Source organism: Felis catus, chromosome B1, assembly GCF_018350175.1.
Source record: "Felis catus isolate Fca126 chromosome B1, F.catus_Fca126_mat1.0, whole genome shotgun sequence".
NCBI classification, from domain to species: domain Eukaryota; kingdom Metazoa; phylum Chordata; class Mammalia; order Carnivora; family Felidae; genus Felis; species Felis catus.
The window spans coordinates 169,967,284-169,993,596 of NC_058371.1; the positions used below are offsets into that span (position 1 = coordinate 169,967,284).

The 26,313-nt window shown below is 36.9% G+C and overlaps 1 protein-coding gene across 4 annotated transcripts; it reads right to left on the minus strand.

Annotated features, from left to right (window-relative positions):
- Positions 1–714: 714 nt before the first annotated feature.
- Positions 715–26,294, minus strand: TMEM33 (transmembrane protein 33). Of its 4 annotated transcripts, XM_045056436.1 has the most exons (9): positions 26,152–26,294; positions 25,898–25,970; positions 22,245–22,339; positions 21,583–21,770; positions 17,729–17,796; positions 16,184–16,317; positions 11,978–12,061; positions 6,065–6,185; positions 715–5,190 (listed from the first exon to the last, which is right to left on the minus strand). In XM_045056436.1, the coding sequence occupies exons 2-9, from the start codon at positions 25,940–25,942 to the stop codon at positions 5,185–5,187; spliced, it is 741 nt and encodes a 246-aa protein (XP_044912371.1). In that variant the 5' UTR covers positions 25,943–25,970; positions 26,152–26,294; the 3' UTR covers positions 715–5,184. The 4 variants fall into 4 exon arrangements, with proteins under 4 accessions (XP_044912371.1, XP_023108927.1, XP_023108928.1 ...); XM_023253159.2 differs by having other exon boundaries at positions 715–6,185; XM_023253160.2 differs by having other exon boundaries at positions 715–6,185; positions 26,080–26,222.
- Between the last annotated feature and the right edge of the window lie 19 nt (positions 26,295–26,313).

The window sequence follows — 26,313 nt, forward strand, 5'->3', positions numbered from 1 at the left end:
TACTAAAGTGAACTGTAAAACATGAATCTGGTAGTTCACTAGTTCACAGCATCAAGGACTATTTTTTCAGATCAGAGAAATCTGCATATACAACTATCTTTTATGAGTTAATGATGAAAAAATACATGTTTTATTCCAGTTCACTGCAAGTTTCAATTCTTTGTCTTGAGGGTTTTGGGTTTGGTATTTAAATGAAATGGCCTATTACTCTTGAAACTCTTGGTCGTAATGGTTGTAGAGAACCAAATTTGAAGAATTCAACCAAAAAAATACCATAAACTAGTGACTTGTACAGTGTTTTGCTTAGTGCAAGTAGTTTAAATTGCCACAAAAAATACCTGCCAATTCTACACACCTAGAAGGAAAATACATTCTTCTAAGTTATCATGTGTTGATTTAGAACTTTGGCTATGTTGTATACTGTACATAATGTTAGGGTTATATAAATAATTTACCCACTAGGCTATAAATTTCACTACACAAAAAAGTACAGAAACAAGCAAAGAGTTGAGAGATCCACTACAATTTTTCTTTTTTTTTTTTTCCAGTTTTACCTTAGACCACAAAATTACAGCATTTCTATTATTTGTGATGAGCTGAGGACAAAAGAAATGTTCAAATTCACCTTACTCTAACAATAAGGCAATGAAGCGCAATGGAAAGCTGAATTCTAACTGTAAATGTTTTTTTGCAACATAACATTTTCAAATCTGCTTAAATCCAGAGAGATTTTTATTACACAATTTGATTTTTTACATCAATAAAATCTTAGATATATAACAATACAGATGAAGGAACAAGAATTTAATTTGTATTGAAATAAATATTAGATATACAAAGCACATAGAGTGAAAAAGGGTCACAATAAATTAAAGTGGAGACATCGTTTTGCTCAATCACCAAAGAAAGCCCTTGACACTTCCAATTTCACACCATCAAATTTATCATTCTTGCTGATTTAAGCAGAACACAAAACAAATATGGATCCCAGGGCTTACTTTCACAGGTACCAGCATAGATAATTTACTACAGTGATCCAATTTGGAAATCAGTAGGGACCAGTAAATCGCTGCATAAAAGAAAGAGCGAATGAGGTCCTTTTTCCTTAGTGTCAGCAGGCTATGATTATTATGTTTATTAGATTTTCTTGAAAGGACTTCACATTTTCTCAAATATTCAGGAGAAATATATTTCCCCTCTGAGCCCTACATTAGCATTTATGTGCGCTGGTCTTGAATACAGGAGAATGATGAATTTTTCAATTTATTTTATAAATTTACACAGTCTGGACAGTATTGGCCTGAAGAGTAGAACTCCCCAACCTGTACAGTATCAGATATTAAAAATGGATTCAAGAGAAGTAACTAAGAAATGCTGACATACTATATATACAAATGTTTTAGTTCAATATATCCCATTATATGAAGCACCAGAACTACTGCATTTATAAATCAAGCAGTTCTTTATGACTCTTTGTAATCTTTGTAACCCTTTTACATTTGTTCCAATATAAACACATTACAAATGTTACCTGCCCAACACTTTGCCCATTTGGTCTCAACTTACAAACTTATATGTAAGCAAAAATTCCTGTCAAAAGCAATTGTTCCATTTTAAAGGTACAAAAGAAAATTTGGAATCCAACTGTCATGAACCAAGAAAAACAAAGAGTTAGTTTAAAAGGACTGCGCCTATCAAAAAGTTGGCTTTAAGAAGTCTATAAAGGAAAATGTGAACCAACTCTTGAGCCTTTTCTTCTCCTCTAACAGGAGTTAATTTTTAGATTCCAGCAGAAGTATCTTTCAATTTTCTTATCACTTTTCTAAGAAACAATCACCTTCAGATTTTAAAAATACTGTACTTTATCTCCTGTCACATCATCAGCTCAAACTCAATGCAGTCAGTTGTCCTATTTGCACTGCACCAGAGAAAGAGCACTCCAGAGCTAATCCCTCACACAGGAAAAACGGGGTTCCTTCTAAGAATCCACCTGAATACCACCTTAGAAGATACACATGTCCTAGAATAATCACTACCAAGAATCCTTCCAAACTTTTAGCAGCTCCTTTCTTATCCTTAATACCAGATCCAGTAACAACTTTCCTCTCTGAATATTAGAAGAGGACTGCTCATTAAAACAAACCCTGGAAAGGACCTCCTGGATTTGTAAACACATGCCTTTGGTATACTATCTACTGAACTACACTGTCATTTAGCCTGTGCAGATTTCTCCTAATCCTAGAGAAATTCCAATAAGGTTTACAGAGAAACCAGTTGTCTCTGCAACTCAGTTTACAAATCTAGGTACCACTGTTGATACGATAACCCAAATTCTCAATATGCTTTTATATTACTGTGAAAACTCTAAATTTTAAGAAGCTGAACTGGATATACCTTGTATACCTACAAAATGACCACGGAAAAATTTTAAGTACCATTCTTCTACACACCTGACAATGAAGGTGAACGAACAAAAAGAACAATTTTATAACTGGTGTATTTAGGTTGATTTAGGCACTCTTTGTAAAGAAAAAAACAAAACAGAGCCCATGACCTGAATAAGGCCACTCCCAATTGTGGCCTATATTATCATTTAGCCAGAAAGCAAACATTAACAGGGTACTACTTCCAGCTTTTCAACATCTCAATTATTTTTTAAATGTACTCATATTTGGAAAATATTTGTTGAGTTCTGGGTAATTACGTATTAAAAAGGGCCATGGAATTCGGGTCCTTAGTTTTACAGGCCACTTTGGGTGGCATTTAACCTTCCAACAGGGGCTGTGAAACAACTGTGGGGGCGGGGCTACTTGAGGAAAGAGTGCCACCTACTGATCATATATATACATAACTGTCGGTGGTTACTTTCTCCTTTGAGGTTTTCGTTACAGAATTAAGAATCAAAATTAGTCTAAATTTGGGTAGCTTTGAGGCTAGCAGATCCTAGGGGGATTTGGGTGGTCATGAGTGGGAGAAGTGTTTCAGAATCACTATATTAATCAAAACAAATTCCTCAGGATTAAATAGGAGTCTTTAACCACAATCCCTCAAAACTAATTTCATGCACTCTGATATCAAACTTTAAAAAAACACTAAGTCTCCCGGTTCCAGGTATCTTACTACATATACACTCATTTTCCTTTCCAAAATGATTAATATTCATATACTAAACATACAAGCCTACTCAGAATTTTTCATCGTGATTTTTAGAAAGAGTATTCAGATAGCTTTACAATTCAGAGTATAAAATAGACCTCCTAAGTCTTTCCTAACTTCTGGTATAGTATCAGCATGCCTTGATTTTCCCTGTAAGGGAAGTTTCTAAATATCTAAATTTAATTACTTACTTACTTCCAGGAGCATCTACTTTGGTGAATTGTATTGCAAGAAAATTTAAATACAAACTATGATTTAAGAAATTTCTCTTTGGACTGATTACGAAACAGAGTTTAAATTCATGAGGAATCAAATATACAAAAGGAACACAGAATTCTTGTTCTAACAAAAGTAGGTTTTGTGTTAGGCTTCCACCTGTCCAAGAGGGTTCAATTCAAAAAGTGCTAGAAGGACAACAGCACCACACCACTTCCTAAGAAATTAGATATTCTGGATGTTAATGCAACTTTTTCAAACCTGGAAGTAAAAATAGGTTCACCTATGCTACAGTTTCTCCTACTTCATTCATTCCATAGACTGCTACTTTATTTCCTTAATTTTAATTTGATAGGTGTACATATTATGCTGTAATTTCAGATGCCAAATCAGTTGGTTCTACATATTCATATTGCAGAATTCCTAGCTACAAGCTCATGCAAACTAAACATCTAGTAATGCTCAAATTGTAAAATTTACTTTTTCATGAGTTGAGTATTTTAAAAATCAAGCCTTCCTTTAAAGAACAGTCCAATATGAGCATATCAGAAATCGAATCCTGTTATGTGATTAAAAGGCTCACCTTTTAAAGCACAGAATGTTCTAAATTATAAGTTTTACTGTTAAAATTCTTTTTGTTAAGACCAACACGAAATCATTTCCTTTAGATAAATCTTTTTCACCAACAGTAATTTCCAAACTGAAGAGGAAAAACTCAAAGGCATACTTATTGGTCATTAAAAGTAAAAGGCAATCAAAGTAAAAACAGCTCATTAAAAGAAAATTAATAAATGGAAAAAATAGTGAAATCTGATGAGTTCTATACTTTAATAGTATTGCTCCAAGGCTAATTTCTTAGTTCTGATAAATGTTGTAAGATTTAGGATAAGGGGAAGCTGAGTGAAAGGTAGACAAGAACTCTATGTACTATTTTTTTAACTCTTCTATAAATCTAAAATTATCTCCAGATTAAAAAAAAAATTGTAGACAAAAAACTAGTAACTTAAAAATAAATATACCTTCAGCTGCCAAAATTTCTTGATATAATTCAAGACTTAATTTTTAAAGACATCATTAGAAATCATAATATACTGTTTACTTAACATTACAGCCACTTTATTGCTCTAGAAAATTAGTTCTTAAAACCATCAAATTATATATATAACGATAATGAGGCTAGCCACACACCCACCCACCCATCCACTCAATCAACTGTATTTCATGAGGCTGCTTTTCTAACTTAGTAGATAAATATTACAAAAATACAAAAAAAGTTGGCTACAGTTGAGCTATCAAGTAGATCTCACATTTCCAGAGATGGGAAAGTTGAATAAACTGAAAACGGTTACTGACAAGTTACTAATGAATTTATCTGAGAAATCCAATTACGTGCAGACAGAAGAAAACTGGTTACAAAAACCATTACATTACTGTGTACTAAAATTTTTGCAGTGTTTTAAACATTCCCAATCATGCAACAGTAATAAAGATCAGAATCTTATAAAGAAGTTGACGGCAGCTCAACCAACAGGATTTAACATATTATATTCCCAATTTTACCTATGCGTTATGAAATTAAAATACACACTGTCCCCCCCCACCCCAAGTCCTCTCCAGCCCCATCCCCAACCAATTATCTTACCTATAAACCTCTCCATCTAACCTTTTAAATCAGATTTCATGGGTAAGTATGTAGTCTACAGGATAATCTTCATTATTATTTCAGAACAGACACCAGGCACAGGCATATGTTCAATCTCCAGTTACATTCCTTTCAAAACACATCTGAACTGCTGCCACTGCCTGTTAAATTCAAGCCTAAGAAACCGAGAGAACTGGCAGTCAAGAGTCTCATCTAGGTAATTCTAGAAACTATATTGATGCTAATATTCTACATGTCCACGTTTGTAAAAGTGTTTCCTATTTGAGAAAAGTGACTTTACGGATCTCTGCAAGGAAAGCTGTGGAACTACTGCTTTCCAATGTAAAACAGTTGTGACCCCAGATATTTACCCAGTTGGCTAATAAGCTTAACAGTTCAGCCTTTCTAAAAAATATTCAAAGCCACATTAAGTAATTATGGAAATAAAATTCTGGAAGGTCAGAGCGTAAGATGCATGCAGAATTTCTCTTATAATGGTACATCCAAAATAAACCCTAACAAAGCAGCACAAAATCAATTAGTAACAATTTGAAATTAAATACAGTGGTAAATGCTTCTTTTAAAATCATCAACCAAAATTACTGAATGGCAAACGAATACTGTCTCAAAATATAATGAATTCATGTATGTTAATATTACCATGATGAAATCATGCCAGATATAAATTCAGGGTACCCATTAGGTTGAAAGAAATTTTAAAGCTACTTTTACAAGAGAAATAAATGTACTTCATGATAAAGGCACAGCAGCATTTAAAAAATTTTTTGATACATTTATCACACGATAGAAACTTCCTTAATCATTAACAACACAGAACAGTAAAATTTTCTCGGGGAATTTTTTTCAAAGGCTTGATTTAACATGCCAGAAAAATGATTACTTTTCCATTGATATGCATTTATGTAAATTATGTAAATTGGACTGAGGTCAGTTTTACACCTGGAATTAACAACCCCTAGCAGAAGTACCAACTGCTAATAATGCTTATTTATATTATATATAACTTAGCTGGATGTTAGACTACGCAACTGTTGGTGCCAGTCTGCTTATAAAAGCAATACTCTGGAGACAAAGTCTTCTCACAAACAGTGGGCAAGCAGGTTTCATTATCACATGTTCAACAACAATCCTCAGTTCATTGAACAAGGTCCTGCAAGATAAAATAGTTTTCTTTCAGAAACCAAAGGAAAAAGAATACAAAGCAAATGCTGATGAAGGCATTTCCCACAGCCATTAAAGAATCTGAGGTAGGGGCGCCTGGGTGGCTCAGGCTCAGGTCATGATCTCGTGGTCCGTGAGTTCGAGCCCCGCATCAGGCTCTGGGCTGATGGCTCAGAGCCTGGAGCCTGCTTCTGATTCTGTGTCTCCCTCTCTGTCTGACCCTCCCCCATTCATGCTCTGTCTCTGTCTCAAAAATAAATAAAAAATTAAAAAAAAAATCTGAGGTAAAAGAATTAACTACAATGTGTAGGAAATACACAAAATTCTGAAAATCAACATTTGTGTCTTTTATTTGTGTGTATGGGGGAGGGGGGTTGAGGGAGTTCATTTAACAAAAAGATTCTGTGTCTCCCTCTCTGTCTGACCCTCCCCCATTCATGCTCTGTCTCTGTCTCAAAAATAAATAAAAAATTAAAAAAAAAATCTGAGGTAAAAGAATTAACTACAATGTGTAGGAAATACACAAAATAAAATTCTGAAAATCAACATTTGTGTCTTTTGTTTGTGTGTATGGGGGAGGGGGGGTTGAGGGAGTTCATTTAACAAAAGCACCTAATAAATGGTGATCTCTGAGGGCTGGGATTAGGAGTGATTTATATCTTCTTTTTTTTTTTTTTCCAACGTTTTTATATTTATTTTTGGGACAGAGAGAGACAGAGCATGAACGGGGGAGGGGAAAAGAGAGAGGGAGACACAGAATCGGAAACAGGCTCCAGGCTCAGAGCCATCAGCCTAGAGCCTGACGCGGGGCTCGAACTCACGGACCGCAAGATCGTGACCTGGCTGAAGTCGGACGCTTAACCGACTGCGCCACCCAGGCGCCCCAATTTATATCTTCTTAATAGAGTCACATCATCTTCATATTACCTTAGGTAAACTCAACTAGTTCTAAAAAAAGAGAGCAAGGAAGTGAAAATTATATACCATGGGCAATCCCACCTACCATTTTCCTTAAACTACTGCCTTACACGTAATGCCTCTCAGAGCTTTCCCATCTATAAAATAGGAATATGTACTTCCTGAAGTCAGTCATGGTGTGATTATTTAAATGAGACAACACAGAAGATGTTCAATGAAGGCCATTTCCCAGTTGGATCACTCCACTCATCAAACCAGCTTATTTACCTTCAGACTGAAGTCCAACTCCTTAATATCTAATGCCCTCCTAGTCTTAACGTTTATTTTTGAGAGAGACAGAGAGAGAGAGAGAGCGCACACGTGCAAGCAGGGGAGGGGCAGAGAGAGAGGGAGACAGAATCTGAAGCGGACTCCAGGTTCCGGGCTGTCAGCACAGAGCCCAGTGCGGCACTTGAACCCGCAAACTATGACATCATGACCTGAGCTGAAATTGGACGATTACCCAACTAAGCCACTCAGGTACCCCCGCCCTCCTGGTCTTAATTGAAATTTCTGCTTCGTCTCCTCCCACTCTCTGCCATGACTCCTATATCCCAGTTATGTTGTACATTTATTTCCAAAGAGGTTGTGGACTTTAAACTGTGCTTGCCGCCCCCAGAGGACCCCTTATCACATACTGTACACATCACACACGTATTGTACACGCTAGCAGACACAAAACCATGTATGTTGGCTGAACCGTAATTTTTAAGAGATTTTGAATCACCACATGTAATTCTTGACTATTCATTTTTGAATTTTCACTTATGTGCTGACTCATTCTACATAAAGACAATTGTGTTCTACCTTTCTGTATCTTCAGGGTTATTTTGCTGGTTAGGAAAAAGTAAAACTCGTTTTAAAATAGGATGTAACATGCTCTTACACAAAAGCAGGAAGAAAATTTGGAAAGACGCACATTTATCCAAACACCTGCCCTTCTTGTGTCTATCTTTGGGACAGACCCGTTACACACAACTCTCCTAGGTTCCCGGGCCAGAAACTTGAGGGCTTCCTTATCTTGGTCTTCTTCCCTAACCCCTAACTTCCTACCTCCTAAATATCTTTCAAATGTATCCCCTTTTTATTTTACCACGGAATTAGTTCAGGCTCTGGACTAATCAGTCTCCAAATCAGTCCTTTTGTCTTCTTGGGGAGCCTGTAATACATCTTCTGGAATATTTCTAAATCAGATTGTATCATGTTCCCAAACTCTCCACAATATGAACTTCAAATGCTCTTCCTCTCTTGAAATAAAATCCAAACCCTTTCATGCTCTAGTCCCTGTCTTACCCTTCTAGGCACAGATCTTCATGACTCCCCTATACACTTTTTTTTTTTTTTAATTTTTTTCAACGTTTTTTATTTATTTTTGGGACAGAGAGAGACAGAGCATGAACGGGGGAGGGGCAGAGAGAGAGGGAGACACAGAATCTGAAACAGGCTCCAGGCTCCGAGCCATCAGCCCAGAGCCTGATGCGGGGCTCGAACTCACAGACCGCGAGATCGTGACCTGGCTGAAGTCGGACGCTTAACCAACTGCACCACCCAGGCGCCCCGATATACACTTCTTAATTCAAGCAACATGCCCTCTCAGGCACCCACGTACCAGAACTCAGACTTCAAAAGACCTGACTTCTGTTATCACCTCTTCAGTGAATTCTCATCTGCCTCCCTCAGTTTTCTGAGCTTTCACAGAGCCGTCATCATCACATTGACCTACTCAGCTGTGTAATTCACTCAGCTCCAAGTCTCTACAAAGCAGGTACTTTAATCCTACATAAAGTTGTTATCACCAACACACAATCACTGTCTTCTGAATAAATGACTCAAATAAAACTAGAAGGCACCTTGAAAATACTCTAGTCGAACCTCTCAGATTACAGATGAGGCCTAAGAGGTCAATGGCTTGTTCTAGTCACAAGGCAAGTTCTTTCACTCCTGGCTCTATCTCCGGCATAATCTATACCAAGTCACAGAGCTCCTTTGGAGCAGCACTGACAACAGAAGTGCCAGCGATGATGAAATGTCCATCTGTGCTGTCCAATACAGTGACCATCAGCCACACTGGCTTTCAAGCACGTGAAACTGGTTAATATGACTCAGGAACAAAGTTATAAATTTTATGGGCTTTAATTAATTTGTATTCATACAGTCAGATGTGGCTGGTGGCTGGCCAATCTACAAAGGACTGAAACCAAATTTGAGAATGAATATCGTAAGTGAATATGGTACAACTGGCAAATATAGTCTCAAAATCCCTAACAAAAAAAAGTGTAGCATAGAAAATATAGTTTTATAGGATGTTTATCAATGTTTATAAGCTCAAATATTTCCCATTACCTTTCTACTGTTTTGATTTGTTTTACGTGCTTATGGGATATCTTTGAAAATGTTTACTAACACATATTTGCGTTACCTGGATCCTCTGCTATCCGTTCCTTTTTTATCCCACGGGACACTTCTAAATCTGTGTGTTAATCCAATTTAAGGCTATGTGGAGAAAATGGGAGATGAAGAGGGTATAAAGAAGCAGAGAAAAATCTGCTGATGAAAAGCGGATATTAGGGCAGGGAACTCAAAGACAGTATCTGAAATGAACACATGAACCAGAAAGAAAAAGGACAAACACTCATGGAATCAAGTAAAACTGAAGGTTTACTGGTGACCAGGGACTCATTAAGAATCTACGTCTGTGGGCACCTGGGTGGCTCAGTCGGTTAAGCATCCGACTCCTGATATCTGCTCAGGTCGTGATCTTGCAGTTGTGATCTCGCACTTGTAAGATCAATCTCCACACTGGGCTCCACACTGAGCACTGAGCTTGCTTGGGATGGTCTGTCTCCCTCTCTCTACCCACCCTTCCCCAACTCATGCCCTCTCTCTCTCTCTCTCTCTCAAAATAAATAAACTTAAAAAAAAAAAAAAAAAAAGAATCTGTGTCTGAAGTAAGCTCTATTTTAGGAAGTACTATAAGACACTGTCTAACAGAGCATAAAAGCCCCTCAAAGGACTATCAGAACCACAGAAAAACGAAAATAAACTATGTATTAAGAACATAACAATCTTCCTGAAACCATTACTATACTATGTTACCTAGCTTGGATTTAAATAAAATTAAAAAATTAAAAAAATATATATAACAGAATCTAAGCTCTTTTAAAACATTACTTCATTTCACCCCCAGGAGCTGTTCTTCTCTACCAATGAAGAAATTAAAATTTAAATAACTTGCCTAAAGTTACACACCTGGAGAATGATGGAGACCAGCATTCAATTTCAGTTCTTTTTACTTCGCTTGTGAAAATACAATAGGGATTGTGCTAATACACTCATTGTATTTCTGACGAATTCTACTACACAATGATTTTATTTTTTAATGTTATTTTTGAGAGAGAGAGAGGAGAGAGAGAGAGAGAGAGAGAGAGAGAGAGGAGAGAAAGAGAGAGAGAGCCGGAGTGTGAGTGGGGAGGGACAGAGACAGAAGGAGACACAGAATCAGAAGCAGGCTCCACGCTCTGAGCTGTCAGCACAGAGCCCAACGTGGGGCTCAAACCCACGAACTGTGAGATCACGCCCTGAGCCAAAGTTGGAGGCTTAACTGACTGAGCCACCCAGGCACCCCACACAATAAATTTACTTTAAATTTAAAAACAAAAACTATGTTAACATTAGTCTCTCAGTAACAGATCTAAGAAACTACTGAAGACAGCTATTCATTTCAGATTTACTCTAATTTCTGAGATCGTCATGCATAACTAACTGTATCATTTACATCTCCATTCCTGAACATTACAGTGATTCATTAAAATATTTCCTTGCTTCCTCAATTTTTCCACTCTAAACTATTTTGCACAAAGCTATCAGAAGAATATGATCATGCCCAAACCATCATTCCCATATATCTAAAAGATAAATTCCAAACTTGTTATCCTGAAATCCAAGAAGTTTGATGATATAGCTCCAATATACCTTTTTTTTTTTTTGAATGTTTATTTTTGAGAGAGACAGAGACAGAATGTGAGTGGGTTAGGGGCAGAGAGAGAGGGAGACACAGAATCCGAGGCAGGCTCCAGGCTCTGAGCTGTCAGCACAGAGCCCGATGCGGGGCTCGAACCCATGAGCTGCAAATCATGACCTGAGCCGAAGTCGGACGCTCACCCAACTGAGCCACCTGGGCACCCCTCCCTTTTTTTTTTTTGATACCTTTTTAATCTTAGCTGCAACCACTCACCATTCAGAATCTCCATTATAGTCCAACAGTTCTGTTCAATGCCCCTTAAACATGGCTTGTTCTTTCTTGTCTCTGAACTTGTGCTCTTACTCTCTTCCTACCTAAAATGCGTTTACCTATTATGACTATTCAAAGGTTTTAATTCTTCTTTAACACATTAAAATCTCTGTTTTGTGAAACTTTGATGGGCTGTTTTATCTTCTGGCTCATTGATTTCTCCTTACCTTGGACTATACTATTGATATGACAAAGCAAACGTAACAATTCATCACAATGGTTTGTGAACACTGTATCCTGAACTATTGTTTCCTTATTATCTGATGCATGCTTTTGCTTCTTCAATTAGGGAAGTTCCTTGAGACTGGGACTCATGTCTTAAACATCTTCAAATTCCTTAAACTTGAATACTATTTTAGTGGAGGTCAAGGTAAATCCGGTCTACTTACCAACCCTACTAAGGCCTGGAACTTAAATTTACCCAAATAACACTTGCTTCTAAACATAAAAGCTAAATAACTCTTAAAAATTATACATACTATATTTCACAGTACTCTCAACAAATAAAACATTTAAACTAATCACCAGCTTACCGACAATATGGATTTCTTCGAGAGGAATACCGAAGAGTAAGAAATCTATAGTAGATAAAAGGCTGGAGCAAACTCCCTTGACCACTGAAATAAACAAATACAAGGGTAAGAAATATACATTATTAATTCATATATATACTTTCAAAACTTAAAGGCAATTTAATTGAGGAATGTGTCTTCGTTCATTAAATGGTCAAGATAATATCTATCATGTCTAAATCAAAGTTATTCTTAAAAAGGAAATAAAAGAATGGCGCCTGGCTAGCTCAGTCAGTAGAGGATACAACTCTTGATCTTGAAGGTGTGAGTTCAAGTCCCAGGTTGGGCACAGAGCTTACTTTAAAAAAAAAAAAAAAAAAGGAAATACAAGAATGTAAATGATTGGTAAAAAGTAAAATGTTATTGTTTAAATTTTTACAAACATGTATTTATGTATTACTTTTAAAAAGTTTAAAAGCTATTAAATCAGAAAATGTATGCTTCCATAATTACCACTAATAATTGATCATCAAACTGTGAAACTTTATGACATAGTAAATGAAAAGTGGTTCATTTTATACAAATAAAACAAAAAAACCTGTAATTATACAGGTCTCTAGTAAATTTACATAGCCTATTCTATTTTTCTTGGTTAAAAAGCACAATTACAATACCCAAGAGCCATATACTTATTTATGAAATTCTAAATCAAGAATTTTTTTCCCAGGAAAAACTATCTGAATTAAGACATTCACTGCAAATAACTACAAATTAAATGTATCAACAACCTAATGTGGGTAGTTAGGTAGCAAAGCTAAGTATATCATCTTTACTTGATGGAGTTAGGATGCAACTACCTAAAATCTTGATTACGAGAACAATACAGCAACTTTGAAGACTACAGAGTATAAAACTATACATATTATTACAATGGTATTTTAAAACATTTTTTGAGGAAATACATTAAAGATGCTAAACGTGGCTTTTTAAAGTTAATTTTTGTCTTTTCTTCTAAATTGTAATATTACTTTCATAATACAAATTTACGTGATTACAAACTAAGCACTAAACTAAATGTGTTACATCCATTTTCCCCAATAAATCCCGTGACAAATCTTTAACTCTTCACATTGAAATAAACACATACTATAAAAAATACAGAAAATAAAATTTAATGAAAAACAAATGTTCCATCATCCAAGTTAGCTTCTTCCTCAGAGTTACAGCTCAGTCTCTAAAATATCCTTCCAGAAATTTCCATGCACAAGTGTGTATAATGCCAACACTAATACAGTGCTCAGTTTACAATTCACTGAATCCACTTTACTGTAATATGGAAGTGACATTATCATTCCCATTTTAAAGATGAAGAAAGTGAAGCAGAAAAAATATATACATATGCCCTTAAATACACACACCCCAAAATATAAAAAGGGGAACACCCTACACAATTCCTAACAAACTTTTAACTTATTATATCTTGGAGACCATCCCCTTTCGTAACACATAAATTTACCTCATTCTTTTTACAGATTCAAGCAGTTCATCTTATGCATTACTACAATGTAACAAACTCTCTACTAACAAATAAATAAAGCTACAAGGACCTTCCTTTTATCTTTCTTTACACGCATATTTGTGTACATGAGGTAAACTCACAGACTTTTTACATTCATTTTTAAATACAAAGCTTGAAGCAATACTGTGAAAAAAGCAACTTAATGAAGCCTTCTAATATTTAGATTGTGCTTCTATCATGAAGGGGTCATCTAAGGAATAATGATTTTAAATTATTTTTAATTTCATAGTTTGTGTTAAATGCAAGTGACATACTTAGAGCATCACTAGCTTTCCCTACTAGTGACTGAATAAAACCATATAACCTACTTTAATTTTTTAGAAAAACAAAGTGATTCCTCTAATATTTCTGGTAAATTCTCATCTCTTTTACAACAATCTTGAAAAATTAAAATCATTTTGTTTTAAAATTTAAATGTTGTTAAAAATTTAAGTTTATTAAAAAAAATTTTTTTTAAATGTTTATTTACTTTTGAGAAAGAGAGAGAGACAGTGCAAATGGAGGAGGGGCAGAGAGAGAAGGAGATGCAGAATCCTAAGCAGGTTCCAGGCTCTGAGCTCTCAGCACAGAGCCCGACGCGGGGCTCAAACCCATGGACCACGAGATCATGACCTGAACTGAAGTCAGATGCTTAACTGACTGAACCACCCAGGCGCCCCAAGTTTGTTTATTTATTTTGAGAGACAGAAAGGGCATGCACATGTGCAAGCACGAGGCAGGGCAGAGAGGAGAGAGAGAATCCCAAGCATGCTCTGTGCTGACACTGGGCTTGATCTCACAAACCATGAGATCATGATGACCTGAGCCGAAATCAAGAGTCAGAAACTTAACTGACTGAGCCACCCAGGCACCCCTAAAATTTAAGTTTTTTATATGTGCAAAATCAATGCTCAAAAGGCTAAGTTAATGATTATATCAATTAGAGTCCAAATCCCCAACACTCAATAAGAAGTCTTCCCCTGTGCTATTCCAGACTTTACTTAGATTATATTATCTAGCTTGTGACCCTATAACCTGAGCAACATGTGGGATCCTGGAGTTTCCAGAGAAAAACATTACATAAAAGAACAGATGTATTTATGAAGAAACCTGTAAAACTTTGTTTCTAGCTTATAGATTGCTAAAAAAAACAGACATGCAAAAATCTCACCAGTTAAAGGCAATGGACGCTAAAATGAAGTATCTCATAAACAAAAATAAGTTTTTTCAAATTAGTAAGATTATGGAAAACATAATACAGACATCTTAGATGACAATCTGGCATGGTCTAATAAATGTAAAATGCACTTAGTGCAGCCTCAACAAAATCATTTCTGGTTTAGAGAAAACACTGGCACAAAAGTATAAGTAGAACAGTAAAAAAGAGGGGCGCCTGGCTGGCACAGTTGTAGGAGCATGTGACTCTTGATCTCAGCATCATCCATTTGAGCCCCATGTTGGGGGTAGAGATTACTTAAATAAATAAAAATTAAAAAAAAAAAAAGTAAGTTTACTGCATCAATATCTGGAAAAGCAAGTATTTGGAAACAAATGTTTCCCCATTAATAGGGGAAGCAGGTAATAAAATGCAGTTTATTAATATGACCAAACACTACAAAGCCATTAAACGGAACAAACCAGAACTGTATCCGTCAACATAAATAGGTCACGAAAAAAGCAAGATGCAGACAAATGAGGCATTATGGCACTTCTGGTGTAAAATAAAAACTAAACCCCACCCCCATAATATGCATTTTCTATGTATCTGTAGAAACATTTAAAAGTACTACATGCATATACACATACCAGAAGGAGAGTACAGAACTGCAACAAGGATTCACAGTCAAATGATATTTTAGCATTTATCTATAATGTCCTACTACTAGAGAAACTAAAAATTGAAAAAGCAACAATCCAGGCAGAAATGTAGTTTCATTTTTTTCCCCAATTCAAATTATTTTTTTCCCAATTTGGCTTTGAAACTAGTCACTTTTTTCCACAACAAAGAAAAACACATTACAGAGACAGAGAAAAACTTTTGACTTGGTAACCAAAGTTTATGTCATCCAAACTTCTCCTCCCATTCATTCATTCATTCATTCATTATTTATTTATTATTGTGATTAGCCGGTGCTCATCACAAGTGCACTCCTCAATTCCCATCTACTTTACCCATTCCCCCACCCATCTCCCCAGAAATGTAGTTTTAAAACTTAAATGCAAGAATCTTGATAGGAAGGGTCAATATCAGTCTGATCTTCTAATTTTTAACAGGACAACTTTCTTTATTCATGCATTACTTGTATAATTAAAATACAAACAAAACACAGAAGTGACATTAGGCTACTATTACTACCAGACTAATTTTTCTGCAATCTTTCTAGAAGAAAAATCATCTAAATAATGGCAGAATGCACTAATCTAGGCTTCCCAAGACTCTTTCAAAGACAGTGGTTCTTAAATTCATTTTCAAAGTGTTAAGTGGTAAATCACAAGGAACGATAAGACAAGTTCCCAAGTTTACCATAATGTCTCAGATTCTCTATAATGAGAAAAATGATTGCTAATATTAACTTGAACAGATTTAAGCAGGATAAAATTTGAGTTATTATATTTATTATGATCACTTAGTCATCTGCCTCCCAAAACCAATGTATTTTTATTCTTACCTAAAAAGCATAAAAACTGTAGCAGGCATCAAGAATATTTCATTACAAGCAATGAATTTCAGAATATTCTGTTGATTAGCGCTTAGTTTATCCAAGATAGATCTCAGTAAAGGTAAACTATTTGAACCCTTCGCCTGAAACATAAGAAAACAAACATTAGAAATAATGAAGCATTTTTTTATGTAAAAAAAAATTTTAATGTTTATTTTTGAGAGACACACACACAGAGCGTGAGCAGGGAAAGGGCAGAGAAAGAGAGGATACCCAGAATCTGAAGCAGGCTCCAGCTTCTGAGCTGTCAGCACAGAACCCGATGCGAGACTCAAACCCACAAACCGCAAGATCATAACCTGAGCCGAAGTCGGATGCTCAACCGGCCTAGTCACCCATGCACCCCTCACAGCATTTTTGATTATTCAGTTATTTTCTTTCTTCAGATAAACAGTATAGCCAACAGGCAAAACAACTAAAAGGAAATTATTTTGGAAATGGTAATATGAAAGTTTGCAAAATAAGGTAAAAGTTAGTGTATTTTCCTGCATTGCTGTATTTTGTGTATTTGAAAAATTACAAAGACAACTTTAGTAGTAAGTCATTTTCATGCCTTATTTTTTGTAAAAAAGACTAGATTTTGCACACACACAAAAATGGTGGTTATTTCTATCTAACCAGTCTAACAAACACTGACTACTTAGTAATACAGTTAAGGTATTTGTGACTCCTTAGCTAAATAAAGGCAGAAATTACAGAGCCCAATTACCACTATGACCAAAGAACTACAGGAATAAAGAAGACAGCTGGGATGCCTGGAGTGGCTCAGTCGGTTAAGTGTCCGACTTCGGCTCGGGTCATGATCTCACAATTCATCAAGCCCCACATCGGGCTCTGTGCTGACAGCTCAGAGCCTGGAGCCTGGTTCAGATCCCGTGTCTCCCTCTTTTTCTGCCCCTCACACTGTCTCTCTCTCTCAAAAATAACAAATAAAAAACATTAAAAATTTTTTTTAGAAAGAAAAAAAAGAAAACTGTCAACACAAGGCAAACATTTGTATATTTTAATTCAAATGTCAGTGCATATGCAGTCAATCTGCCTGGCACACTTAACTTGGGCTGAATGTTCCAATCCAGGAATAAGAAAATATTTTAGGAATATTTTAGTTCTGAATATTAACATAAAAGAAATTCAACACACTCTACTTACCTGGTATGTTAAAATTAAACAGTGACAGAAGAGGAGATCTCTGACGACTTACCAAACCTAAAATATAGATTTTGTTTTTTTTTTTAAACAAAAAGGTCTATTTCAAACTTCAGAAATTCCTCTGGAAACTAGGGGGTAATCTGCAATACAATCCTTTACCTACAAAATGCATTTTGTGAAACTTAAATACAAAATTTCAAACTTAAAACTTTCAAATCACTAATAATTTACAAGTTTGTAGGGAATGGAGGAAAATTTATGACAAATGCCAAAATGTCTTAGAACTCAAATTCATGCCAACAGTCTGCAATCCAGAAGTCAAAAAAACACCACAGCTTTACTTACATCAAGGACCTTTTTCGTATATGTGGCAGCATGAAGCAAGGAGAATAACAACACAGGAAAAATACTCACTGAAGAAAACAATTAAGGAAAAAATTTAATATTTATTAAGTACTTTGGTATTATGCCCAATATAGATCTGAAATGGCATCTGCAAAAATGACTTCAGCGGTGGCTTTTGTTTTACTGATACACTCTGCAACCAAATGAAGCTTTTAATCTGTAAACAATTTCAGTTTCTAAAGCTCAGTTTTTTTTGTTGTTTTTGTTTGTTTTTGTTTTTTTTTTAATTTTTTTTTTTTTAACGTTTATTTTTGAGACAGAGAGAGACAGAGCATGAATGGGGGAGGGTCAGAGAGAGAGGGAGACACAGAATCTGAAACAGGCTCCAGGCTCTGAGCTGTCAGCACAGAGCCCGACGCGGGGCTCGAACTCACAGACCGCGAGATCATGACCTGAGCCGAAGTCGGACGTGTAACCGACTGAGCCACCCAGGCACCCCAAAAGCTCAGTTTTTTTTATGAAAAAAATTAAAGTGATAAAAGTTTCCTTTTCTGTTAGATAATAAAATATTGAAAACAATTAAATTGAAATCTAGGCCACCTCAAAGCCTTAAATATGACAGCTTTTAACTCCACAAAGGCCATCCTGGACAAAAGAATTTGCCTTCAAATTCAAAGACAGTCTTCTGTACTGCTTTCCTCATCACAACTGCTTAGGAAAGAGTGTGGGGAACAGTTTAAAATGTACTTCCCCAGGGGTGCCTGGCTGGCTCAGTCTGTACAACATGCAACTTGATCTCGGGGCGCTAAGTTTGAACCCCACGTTGGGGGTAGAGTTCACATAAAATAAAAATGAAAAATAAAACTTTAAAAAAGGACTTACCAATTTTCCTCAACTAAAGATCTTGCATTATCTCTTCCTATAAGATCCCCATTATCTCTTTCCTACAAGATCCCTATTATTTCAAGATACCGTACCTATGAAGCTTGTACAGCCATGTGTTCTCAACCTGTACTGAATAAAAAGTGTGTATTTGGGGTTGTGTACAGTTAATTCAAAGTCTCATTAGTTTAATTACAAACATATTTGAGTTCAATTGTTTGGCTTTATGCCATGGATAAATATACAACTTTCATTCAGCTTTTTGAAAAATGAAGATTGCTCAAAAGATCCTATTACCCCAATTTCTGCCAGGTCAAGAAAAACAAGAGCAAAAACACTGTCAAGTATTTTCCTAAAATGACAGAGACTGTTCATCCATCATGAAGGGCAAAAATACTCAACCTAAAAGTATCTGCAGTTTCTGGGATGCCTGACTGGCTTAGTCAGTACAGCATGTGACTTGATCTCAGGGTCATGAGTTCAAGTCCCACGTTGGGGGTAGTTTACTTTAAAAAAAAAAAAAAAAAAAAAAATCAAAAAAATTTTTAAATTACCCTTATTTAAAAAAATTATCTGCAGTTTCTAGGAAATGAACCATTATATTTTTCTACATTAACTGAAAGCTTGATGTGATGGGAAATTGTGATTACTGTAACACAAAGAGTACCAAATTCATTCATTATAACTATAACTCATTAGATCCAAAGGTCCCTAATTTCCAACTGGCAAAGATGACAGTAATCTATACCCAAGGTTTACAAAAATCCTATCTCTCATCTAGTAGTTCTCCAAATTAACATCCTAACCAATTCTTCCCCAACACACACAAGAATTAAGTAAAATGCCAATTTCCTCAGTAGAGATCATGTATATATAGCTTTATACTTTTTTTTTTAATTTTTTTTTTTTAACGTTTATTTATTTTTGAGACAGAGCATGAATGGGGGAGGGGCAGACAGACAGGAAGACACAGAATCGGAAGCAGGCTCCAGGCTCTGAGCCATCAGCCCAGAGCCCGACGGGGGGCTCAAACTCACGGACCGCGAGATTGTGACCTGAGCTGAAGACGGACGCTTAACCGACTGAGCCACCCAGGCGTCCCAATATAGCTTTATACTTGTTAATCATAGATCACTTTGGAACTGATGAAAGCTACAACTCTCTTCTCCAAGGCCATTGTAAAATCTTGTTGCTTCTTAAATAGTTAAATTTAAACTCTGACACATATCCTAACTTAAAGCCTGATTCTGCAGAAGCAGTGCAAGTAATGAAAATAGAACCCTGAAAGAGAGTCAAGACATGTGGGTTTTAATCATGGCTCTGACACTAACTTAATTTCCTAGGTCAAGTGTCATCAAAGCTACAGATTTTTTTATTTTTTATTTTAAGAGAGAAACAGGCAGTGCATGTGAGCGGGGCAGGGGGTAGGGGGAGAGAGAGAATCTTAAGCAGACTCCATGCCCAGTGCAGAGCCCAACATGGGCTCCGTCCCACGACCCTGGGATCATGACTTGAGCCAAAATCAAGAGTCAGATGCTCAACCGAGCTACCCAGGTGCCTCAAAGCTACACATTTCTAATGAGTTTTTTTACTTCTGACATTCTATAATTCACAAATCCTTAGAAGAGATTCATAATCTTAGCTTTCAATGTAACTTTCAAACTATTGAGAAAATAAAAAGGGTGAAAAGTCTACAAGTTAAACCCTAAGTACCTATCATGGCTGGACATCAAGGACAGCATCACCCATGTAAATGCAAAGATCAGAACACAACTGTGTAATATGACTTTGGGCTCATCTTTATTTACTAACATAATACCCAACTACTTTTAAGAATCAGATTAGTATTGGGGTGCCTGGGTGGCTCAGTCGGTTAAACGTCTGACTTCAGCTCAGGCCATGATCTCGGGGTTCAGGAGCTGTCTGTGCTGACAGCTCAGAGCCTGGAGCCTGCTTCGGATTCTTTGTCTCCCTCTTTCTCTGCCCCTCCCCTACTCACCTCTGTCTCTCAAAAATAAATAAACATTGAAAAAAAAATTTTTTTTTTAATTCAGATTAGTATTGGGGCACCTGGATGGCTCAGTAAGTTAAGCATCTGACTCAATTTCAGCTTAGTTCATGATCTCACAGTTCATGTGTCCGAGTCCTGCACTGGACTCCGTGGTAACAGCATAGAGTATACTTAGGATTCTCTCTCTCTCTCCCTCCCCCCTTCCCCCAACTCTTTCGCCTCACAATGAACATTAGTAGATCAAAGGTCCTGTGGTAAAGAAACCTACTGAAGGCCGTTTGATCCAGTGCTTCTCAAACATACTGAAGTCCTCCTCCCCAACCCTCCCCCATATTTTTAGAAAACCACTTATCACCCAATACACTTTTGAAATGTATAAACATACAATTCCAAAGGAGTTCTTTAATCCTCATTAGCTCAACAGATTATCCATGTGTCCTTATTTTCTCCTCTATCCACAGTAAATACTAGTATTTTTATTGTATTAATTATCCAATTCTCTCTTAAATAGGTTATTTCTTAATGAATTTCCATTTGTTTCTAGCTCACATGGAGTTGAAAGAGCCGAGGATTCTTTTTTACGGCAAGATATATGGGCACTTTCCCAAAAAAGATTGAATCAAATAAAAAAACCTTAAATATTAAAATAAGTCGTCCACAGTCCTGTGCTTTTAATCTGAACTTCACAATATCCATTGCCAACAGAGAGGCTTACAAGAGGCAGGAACAAAGACACAAAATTTAAAATCCCCACACCAGCTCTTCAAATTTAGACTTTACATTTTAGAGTCAGAAATTCTTACACTAAATGTATCTTCATTCAAATTAAGTGCCAACAAACCAACCAACCCAGGCTTCATGGAACCCCTTACTGCCGAACCTTCCCTACTGCAAAAAATAATCAGAATCGTCTATATGCTTCATACGCGATTTCCTCATCAAAAAAGCACAAAAAGGATACTTGTAACCGGGTAGGAATTGACAAAGATGAGTGAGTACAACAGGTAGTGGCAGCTGTCTTCCAATAAAGCCTGGGCCAGGAATGCTCTGCTTAACTGGAAATGTGGTAATCTCTGGTGCAGTCTCAGAGCACTAGTAAGAGCATTTGCCAGTAAAGCACGCTGGTAAAAGCTTGCAGCTTCGTGCAACCTGCAAATTACCAGAGGAGAGGTTATCATGAGACTTAACAACTACCATGTCTCTTCCTCCTTTGTGGATTGCATCATCATTGCACAACACCTAAATCTCTTCCATGTCAATAGAAAAAAATTACTTGAACCTACTATACCTTCTCAGAAGCAGCACTTCATATACATACCCAACTGAATTTTATAAAGCAGGCGTTCCTCCTATTAAGTGTCAAATAGGCAAAAAATATGAACTCCTCTCATCCCCACACATCCATTTTCTTTCTGATTTTCAACTTGATGTCAACTTTCACAAAGCACACGATATAAAATATTCCTTCAGTTGGTACTACTACTGGGTTATCAGTGCCTAAAGGAGACCTGCATTTTATTTGTCCTTGAAACTCTTGCAGTTTAACAAGTCTTCCACATAAAAGGTAGTCCATAAAAACCGACTGAACTGAGTATCAAAGGCAGAAATCTGTGTAATACATACCCAAGAAGTGGCAGAACAAACAAGGCAGAGCAGTAAACTGTGAACAATCGAGAAAGCCACATGGCCGTGTCCAGTTTATTGGTCATCATGAATTGCTAAATTTAAAAAGAAAAATATCGTAGTGAACTAAACCTGCAAATTATCTAAGAATGAAGATTACAGTTTTACTCCTATTCAAAATTTCTTAACAGCCCTGTAGCAATTATTTAAAATCAAAATGAAAACTCTTAAGGCAGCTGTTTCACATATACGCTCAGTAACACATCCAAACACCTTAGGGCTTTGATGCAGAAAGCACCAAAGTACTTAAATAGAAAAAAAAAAATAATTGATATTTTAAAAAATACAGACTAGTTAAGAAACCTTTGAACTGAAATTTAACTACAATTGTCTGTATTCCTTCAACACTTGTAATACTGGCTTCATCTTTTAAAAGAATGCGAAATAAGAACTAATTGCTCTCAAGAGAACCATAATGTCTGTTCTTAGAAAAATCTCAAATTCAAATAGGTAGGTTTAAGATTTGAGTAAAAAGGCATTACATAAAGCCACTTTGAATTAAATGAACCTTGCAAAAGGAGAAATGTAAAACCATGATAATAGTCACTCACTACTGAACTTACTGGCCTGTGGATAATTTGCTTACGTATAAAGAAGGGCCTGAGATATTCTGTCCAAAATGTGGCTGTCAAATGTTAAATAGCACCTGCCTCTCCATTTTTATGACTTTCTTCATCCCCTGGAAACCGCCCCATACATCTTACCCTAGTTTCAATGGCCCTAGATTAAACTCCCATATGCCACTTTATTCTCCATTTTTTCTCAATCTTTCTTTGCCCTTGCTGCATTTGCCAAAGATGTATCCATTATCACTAATGGGATAACTTAAAATCTGATTTCTCATTAAAAATGTGTCTTGTATTCAAATTCTTAAGTGGCTTTTACATTTTTTTGATAGAATCTATGTTAATTTTTACATCAAGGTTCGACACAAACATACACGGATATACAAGTAAACAGAAGTTTCACAAAACATCATCCTTCCTATGTGTGACAGCTTTTGGTATTTTGTATTCTATTTAATGTTTAAGAAATACTTAGTGTTTCCACTATGCTGATTTCACAATTCATTTACGAATCTTAATGTGGAGTCTAAAAACACTACTCTAAGCAATCTAACTTAATTATCTTTTGAAATACTATATAAAGAGCTTTTGAAAAAAATGCAAGTACATTTTAAAATCCAAAGATGTTTTACTGCATGTCTTTATAACAATATGCAGGTAATTTCAGAAAAATCCCTGTTTTGGGGCACCTGGCTGGCTCAGTCGGTAGTGTCTGACTCTTGATCTCAGGGTCATGAGTTCCAGCCCCACGTTGAGTGTGGAGCCTACGAAAGAAAGAGGGAAGAGAAAGAAAGAGGGAGAGATGGAAAGAAATAAAGAAGAAAAGAAAGATGTCTGTTTTATTCTAGCCAAACCTACTACATTGTGACTCCTCTAAATTTAAATGATCACAAGTAGCCAAGTGGAAGAACGAATCTAGCTTACGGTACTCAGTTTCTCCACAAATATTCAGACTGAAACTTAATTTTACAACATGTTCTTTAAAATCTAGGGGCATGGGGCGCCTGGGTGGCTCAGTCGGTTAAGCGGCCGACTTCGGCTCAGGTCATGATCTCGCGGTCCATGAGTTCAAGCCCCGCGTCGGGCTCTGTGCTGACAGCTCAGAGCCTGGAGCCTGTTTCAGATTCTGTGTCTCCCTCTCTCTGACCCTCCCCCGTTCATGCTCTGTCTCTGTCTCAAAAAAAAAAAAAAAAAAAAAAAAACCTTAAAAAAATAATAAAATAAAATCTGGGGGCGCCTGGGTGGCTCAGTCGTTTGGGTGTCCAACTTCGGCTCAAGTCATGACCTCACAGTTCATGAGCTCAAGCCCCGCATCGGGCTCTGTGCTGACAGCTCAGAGCCTGGAGCCTACCTCGGATTCTACAGCCTACCTCTGTCCCTGTCTCTCTCAAAAATAAACAAACATTAACAAAAAAAAAATTTTTAATAAAAAAATAAAATCTATTTGTTTAGGGGCACCTGGCTCAGTCAATGGGGCATGCAACTCTTGATCTCCAGGTTGTGGATTCAAGCCCCTTGTTGAGTATAGAGACTGCTTAAAAATAAAATCTTTAAAAAAAAATAAAACAAAACTGTTTAGGGTGTTTATTCTGTAATAAATTACTGGTCTCTGTGTTTCATTTTGAATACTTTATATATCTCTCTTTTAGTACACAATAAAAAAGGTTTAAAAAAGTATTGGTTTATACTTTAAGAGGCAACAATCTAACCATGTTATAGTCAACAAATCTACTTAGGTGGAAAAACTATTCACACAGTCTCAAAGTATCATACCACAGAATAGTTTTCAACTACAAAAGAAAAAAAAAGTATTTTTACAGTAGAGAATCTGGTGGATACCACTTGAACCAAATAATCAAACTTAGTGTCTGCAATGACGGAATAAATCAACATAAAATGCTTCTTGAATATATATAGTGCACTGAAAAAGGCAGACTATCACTTATGTAACAACAATCGTGCCAAAATGTTCAACTTGAATCTAGTGACCAGGGGGAAAAAAAACCAGACAACTTCAATTTGAGAAGCATTCTGCAGAACAAGTCTGGACTCTTGAAAGTCAAAAATGGCAAGAGGAAGAAGGCAAGGGAACTATTCTGGACGAAAAGAGACTAAAGGCCAGTAAAAGCAATGCATGCTTTTACATTGAATCCTGGATGAGGAGGAAGACACTTTAACACACAACTGAGGAAATCTGAATATGGATTGTAAATAAGGTAACAACAGGTATCAGTGTTAAATTTCTCAAATTTAACTGCAAATATTGCCACAATGGCTGCATCGTGGTCATGTAAAAGAATACTTAAGTATGTATGAATTGGCCATCATTGTGTATGCAACTAATTCTTAAACGGCTCAGCAAAATCAAGAAAAAAGAAAATTTGTGTATATAAGTGGAAATGTTGCAAAATGCTTAAAAAGGAAAAAGAGACAAGCTCAATTCACACATTCATAGTGTTTAAAATTAGAGAGCAATACAAATAACTATTAAGCAGATCTGCATGCTAAGAATAAAATATTTACAGAAGCCTAATAGCTCTCTTCGTTAAAAAAAAAAAAAAAAAAAAAAGGTACGGATAAAATGACGAAAAGGAAAAAAAAAAAGACCCCTCCCCCCTCACTGCGTAATTTCCATATAATGGCATAAAACGGGCAGAGAGACGTTCTCTCCTAGCACGCCTGTGCAGAATGAGGCCTGTGTCACGGCACCACCTCAGGTGGCATCTTCAACCTTGGAACCTAGGACAATTAGAGACCGAGGGGGGGGAAGAGGCAAGGCGGCCCAATTTCCTTGGCATACAGGTGAGGGTCACCTGCTCCAGGCCAGCCCACTGTCGCTACCAACAGAAAACTTGTAGCTTCCTCCACATCTTCGCTCAAGATCTCTTCTCTCTACGCTACCCCCACCTCACTCACTAAGCCCAGGCCCTTTAAGCGATGAACTGAAACGCCTCGGAACTGAGCAACACTTCCTGCTCCGTTCTAACTCTTATAAACCAACCCAGAAGACCCTGCTCGCTCACTTACCACTGCGCCCGCCCCTTGGGGGCCGTTCGGGGCCGTTTCTGCCATGGGGAGATTCGCACACGCGCCTCGGACGCTGCAATCGGTAAGGGAAGAAAAGGGATGTAAGCACGGGGCCACGACTCCGATAACTGGTTTCCCCGCACCGTGCAACGAGCCCGCCGCGCCCTAGGGGAACTCCGAACCTCAACAGAAAAGTTTCGCCCGCTCCGGTGCAGCGAACTGCCTGGGGAGCACCCGAAGGGGCCGGAAAATACCTGTACGACACTGCCAAGAGCAAAGCCGGGCTTCTAGAAAAACCGGAGAGAAGGCGGAGCTTCGGAGCAAGACCCAACGGCGCCGATCTAACACCCCCGGCTCCAGGTTCTTGCCGAACCTGGAAGTGCTCCTTTTACTTCCGTGGGGAAGAGGCGGTGACA